We start from the raw sequence: 6,000 nt of genomic DNA on the forward strand, positions 1-6,000 counted from the left end.
CGAGGGCGTGCTGCATAGAGTCCGGGCTGTGGGCTAAGACTGCACAGTCATCAGCATACAGATCACAGATGTGGCGGGTCTTTGACTTTGTGCAGGCCTGGAGCTGACGGATGTTGAAAAGGCTTCCATCAATTCGGTATTCGACATGGACACCGTCTTCATGTCCCATGACACACACACACGCACTGTTAAGGCTTTTATTTTTGCACGTAACATGAAACTATCTAGGCCAAGGGATTGGGAATGACCAAACAACGCCGCAGCAGGATTAAATTTTGCAACACGTAACTGTAGCCTAATATTTCGTTACTGAATCATCTTTTCTGAAATAATCAGTTCATGATTCAGTGACTCATAAGGACCAGCTTCTAGTCACTTCGAAAACGAAAAAAGAATTTCGCTGTGGGTATCTTTGATTATTTGCACTATTTACACCTATTTGGTCATTTTATACCACAGTATTTTCTATAGGCTACATGCTATTCTAGGTCAGATAGTCTACATTTAAAATGAGAAGGACACACAAACAAAAGGAACATATGACCGGAACTTGTTTTATTACTCTTTAATGTAATGTAAATTATTCCTTTTTTGAGATACATTAAACTTTATAAAATATTACCCCAGTCCAGCCCTGGGTGTTCAGATAGGCTGTAATTAGCATAATAACTGAAATGGAACATTATTACTGATTTGGAAAATACTAGTAGCTGCCAATCATACACGTGGCCTTTATTTATAGTGCTTTATACAATACAGATTGTTTCAAAGTAGCCTCACAGTAATAATCAGGAAAATAACAATGAATGATGCAAACATCACATAGGCCTGCTATGAGACCAATTCAAATCAGTTCAATAACTGAGTTCAATTCAGCATAGGCAGCTATACAGAAGACAATTAGTGTGGTTATTCAGCTCGAGTCAGTTCAATGTTGATTTCATTCAGTAAAGTGTTGATGTTGCAAATTCGTCAATTATAAAACAAAGTCCAATCAGCAGCTCTGCAGAAAACGCTGGTGTCATCGTCCAGGGCTGCGTTTCCCAAAAGCACTGTAAGCCTAAGTAGATCGTAGAACCATTGCCACCAATAGTGACTACGATCAACTTAGCTTACAATGCTATTGAGAAATGAAGTCCACCTCAATTCAGTTCAAATGTAGTTCTCATCCAATAGTGTAAGTGCAGTTAAATCAATAATATTACTGACTATTAAGTGTCTTTTAAAGCCCAACTAAGCAAGCCAAAGGCGACAATGACAAGGAATCCAAACTCCATCGAGTGACAGAAATGGAGGGGTTTTTTTTTTGGAGAGACCAGGCTCAGTCAAGGGGATATTTCTCCTCTGGCCAAATGAAGGAGCATGGTGTTATTTATGAGTCTGCAGCACAAGTCAGATTGTAGATTGAAATCATTCAAAAAATTCCAGCCAACTCCTTTTTCTTGATATGTCACAGCGGCGTTATGCATATAACCTTGCTTTGTTGCTTTTTTTTTAATGGTACTGAAGTGAGTATGCATTTATTGACAGAAAAATAAGAAATAACATCTCTCTGAATCTCACATTTCTAAATCATCTACAGTTCATTGATGGACCACACAGTTTCACTGCTGATCCAAAATAAACCGTAAACCCAGGATAGATCGGCTGCGTGAATTTGCCCTGGACTATGTAGATGAGTTTCATTGTGTCAGAGATGCTGAAGTAGTTCACAATTCCAGCACTGTAATCCACATACACTCCTAATCTAGAAGACTTTAATTTAGAAGTGTTTACATTGAGTTTAGTCTTTTTGTTACTGTCCCAGAATGTGTATTTGGAAGGAGAGCAGTATAAATTCGTAGACTGAACATTGCGTCCAAATTTACACTCATCACCCCTTCCCTTCCTGCAGATGCTCCTATACGACAACGAAATACCCACGCCAGCACTCCCACTCCACTCAACTTCCCAGTAGGCACGTCCACACACACTCTCTCTACACAACACCTGGGGCCAACAATCAAATCTCTCTGGATGATCGGGATATCGCTGGACTTTGCCAGTGTTAGTAGCCACTCTGTTCCCCCCAGACAGTCGGAGTATTTCATTCATTGTGTTTGAATCCATTGAGAGCTCTTGTGAATCTGATGGAAATAAAACACAGTTTAAGATCACTATAAAAACAGTAGGAGTCAATGAAAAGTCATGTCGTGTGTGTGTGTGTGACATACATTGTAGGATCTCATTTCTGTTCCTGGGTGCATCTGTAGGATTGTTGTAGCGCATTACTAAGAAAAAACAACAACCATATATTTATGCATGTAAGGTCAAACCTTTGTTTTCATATTCACACAGTTTTTATTTAAATGATTCGTTCCTGAATTAATGCTATACTTACCCAAACCAGACACAACCGCTACCTCTGAATTTAGGAAATTGTCCATTTTTTTCTTGATTTTTTTAGAGAAGGTTTTTCTCAGATTAGAAGAACGAGAACTGACATCAAAACTGAAAAGGTCAGTAGGTTCACGAGAAACAGTGAGAGACGAAGAACTCTATGAAAAAAATTAAATAATAATGAACATCCTCATCACTTCCACACTTACCTAAACAATAATTTGATTTATGTGATTGTTTACTCAATATATGACAATATAATGTCTTTAGCCACCTAATAGCACATTGACAGTGTTGTGCGGTATTTCAATCTGGTGTGATGTACAGAATTTACCTAAAAAAATCATGTTTCTTAGTTTGTTTAAATTGACAACAAAATTAAAGTAAAAACAGTTTATCCTTGAAGTGAAAAAAAGCACATTAATTGTACCTCACCTGTGTAAATTGTGCATTAATATGCATTTTTTAATTAATGATCAAGGTAAACATGGTAACATTTTACAACAAGGTTTCATTTGATAACAAACTACATGAGTTAACATGTAAATAAGCAATACTTAAGTATTTATTCATCTTTAAATTTAAAATCAAATTTTTAAAATCAAAAGTTGTAACTGTAATAGTTAATGTACTGTAAACTAACATGAATATGAACATTTTATTAACTAACATTAACAAAGGTAAAAAAAATTCTGCTAAAACTGCCCAAAAAAAAAAAAAATTATAATCTCTGTTTGTATTTAAATGGGCAAATGCTCAAGAGTCAATGATTGGATCATTATTGCAGTGATTATTATGTTTCTATAATGTTATATGCTTGGCAACAGTTTTTCTAACCCTAATTGATGGAATGTGTAGCTTTTCATTTCTTAAACAACCATGTAGGAAGACACATCATGGCCATAATCCAGGATGACAAAGCCAAGATTCATCAGGCTCAAATTATGAAAGAATTGTTGGGAAGAATCATTTTTTCACAAACCTTACAAGTCCAGACCTTAAATTAATTAAAAGTCTTTGGGATGTGCTGAAGTAGACTTTACAGAGTGCTTGACTTGCATTGTCAATTCAAGATCTTGACCAAAAATGGAAAACATTTAATGTAACAATTCAACATGATAACATCAGAACACTGTGTGTATATTTTTTGTATATATGAGGTGTATATTTTTTGGTCAAGATCCTGGAATATACCCATGATGTGTCTTCCTAAATGGTTGTTTAAGAAATGAAAAAGTACATGCTCAATCAATTATGGTTAGAAGAACTGTTGCCAAATATAAAATGCTAGAAACATAATAATCACTGCAATAATGATCCAATCGTAGACTTTTGCCCATTTAAATCCAAACAGCGATTTTTCTGGGGCTGGGCAGCGTATATGTTAATTTGTGTTATAGTTAAATTCATTAACTACTAATGTTAACAAAGAAAGACCTTATTGTAAAGTGTTACTCAATTTTTTTTTTATTATATCCTACTGTCTGCTATCCATATACTTGCTTGGCCATGAGGGTTTGGATTCAGTTATTAGGAACTACACTCTTAAAAATAAAAGTTCTTTATTGGCATCTATAATTTCATGAGAAACCTTTAACATCACAAAAGGTGTCTTTATAGTGTAAAAAGATTTATATAAAGCCTTAAAATGTCTTTCACACTGTTCAGTGGAACTGTTGACTGAAGGGTTCTTTGGGGAACCAAAAATTATTCTTAGGTGTTGCGCTGGCCAAGCTTTCACAGACTTGCATTATTAAATATGTTTCTGGTCTAATTCATACCTGATTCATTCTCTCTGCTCCTGGTGACACGTCATGGTTTTTGTGGATATCCATTGTACACCGCATACAAATACTCATCTGGTCAGTGTGACAAAAAATCTCCAAAAGCTCATTGTGTATTGGACAGATCATCTCCTGGAGTTGTTCAGTAGCATCTATCAAACAGTGTCTCTCAGCTTCGAAGAGATTCTCGTGTTGTTGAAAGTGAATTGGACAGAATGAGTTCAGACACACCAAACAGGATTTGATGGCTTTGTATTTTCTGCCAGTACAAACATCACACTCCACATCTCCAGGTCTTGCGTCACAGTGAGGAACATGAGCAGCCTGGGGAGCAGTCTGGGGAGCAGCCTGGGGTCCAGCCTGGGGTCCTGTCCTCCTCAGTTTCTCCACCATTTCAGCAACCACCACATTCCTCGCTAAAACTGGTCTCAGATTGAAGTTCTGTCTGCACTGAGGACAGCTGTAAACTCTCAATTGAGCATTTTCATCCCAATAGCGTCTAATACAGTCCATACAATAACTGTGTCCACAGGGGATGGTCACTGGATCGTTCAGTAGATCTAGACAGACTGGACAGCTGAACTGTTCCCGGCTCACAGATATATTAGCTTCTGCCATTTCAGTACATTTAGATGGAGAAAGACAGTTCGACAACACTTACCACACTAGTTTCCTGGTTTTGTGTTTAAGAGAAGTGCCAAACCGGTGTGTCTATAAGACGTGACTGCCTGTATTTTGCTGCACATTAACAAAGTCCCATAAAAAGTCCACTAGGGCCACTAGTGGTGTGCCAACTTTCGATTTTTCAACCTTTCTGAGAAATGCACTGATAATAAAGATCATTTTGCATATGGCTGAACAAAGGTCTTGCTTTATAAAGAGTCATTTAGATTATGTTTTATATTTATTACAGTCACGATTAGTCTATGTTAAAATTGCTTTACCAGAATAGCAATTTAGAATGTGCAACACCCACACAAACAAACATAATGGACATCATGACTTGCAGCACATGGGGCTATTGAAATTTAATATTGAAGATTCTTTGGATCATTGCCAAATTTGGGTCAGACAATGTTAAAACACGCATCAGTGAAACTTTTGGTGATGCAGGAAAAATATGAGATGGGAAGATAAAATAATATTTTAATGATTTTGCGTTCACTCGCAAAAATCAATAAACCATTTTTTCTTCCCATCTCATAATATTTCCATAATCAGTTTTGCTTTCGCATGAAGAGTGTGAAACTTTTCAGAGAGAATGCAAAGGTATTGAGAGATCTTGCAAAAGCATTGAAATATAATTTTTCCTCTCATCTTTACTTTTTTCACATCACAATGTTCTATTCAATGGCAATAACTATATGGTATAACATTTCTGATTAATAATTACATAGGTTGTTTGCAACCAACTTAGAGAAAATTCATATTTGTTTAATAGTACTTTTAGTTACTGAAATATAACCCTTCGTTCTCCGTGTGGCGACTAGCCCCAGTCTCCCCTACATGTACAGTGCACTCAGGCCCAGATTGGATATATTTAAATAACATCTATTTTTGCTCCGCCAATGAAAATAGTTCCAAAGGACGTTAAAGTAGTATCAGATGTTACGTGTCATGGTTCCTGAATGAATCTGTGTTTTTGAATGAATCGACTGAGTGAATGATTCTGTGACTCACAGAAGGTTATTTAGATTCTGAATAACTCAATGGCTGCATCTGAAATACACCTTATATATAGTAGCTGAAAAAAGTAGGCCTATGTGAAAAGAGTAGTATGTCTGAATTCATAAAACAGTGGGTTAAAAGTACTAATTACGAATTAGACGAATTACTT

The 6,000-nt window shown here is 36.4% G+C and overlaps 1 protein-coding gene across 1 annotated transcript; it reads right to left on the reverse strand.

Moving 5' to 3' along the window:
• Positions 1–549: 549 nt before the first annotated feature.
• ftr54 (finTRIM family, member 54) lies at positions 550–4,882 on the reverse strand. Its single transcript, XM_082157583.1, has 4 exons — positions 4,161–4,882; positions 2,381–2,537; positions 2,214–2,270; positions 550–2,126 (listed from the first exon to the last, which is right to left on the reverse strand). Exons 1-4 carry the CDS (start codon positions 4,779–4,781, stop codon positions 1,573–1,575), a joined length of 1,389 nt encoding a protein of 462 aa, XP_082013709.1. The 5' UTR covers positions 4,782–4,882; the 3' UTR covers positions 550–1,572.
• Positions 4,883–6,000: the final 1,118 nt, after the last annotated feature.

This window comes from Leuciscus leuciscus (assembly GCF_965113295.1).
Source record: "Leuciscus leuciscus genome assembly, chromosome: 24".
NCBI lineage: Eukaryota > Metazoa > Chordata > Actinopteri > Cypriniformes > Leuciscidae > Leuciscus > Leuciscus leuciscus.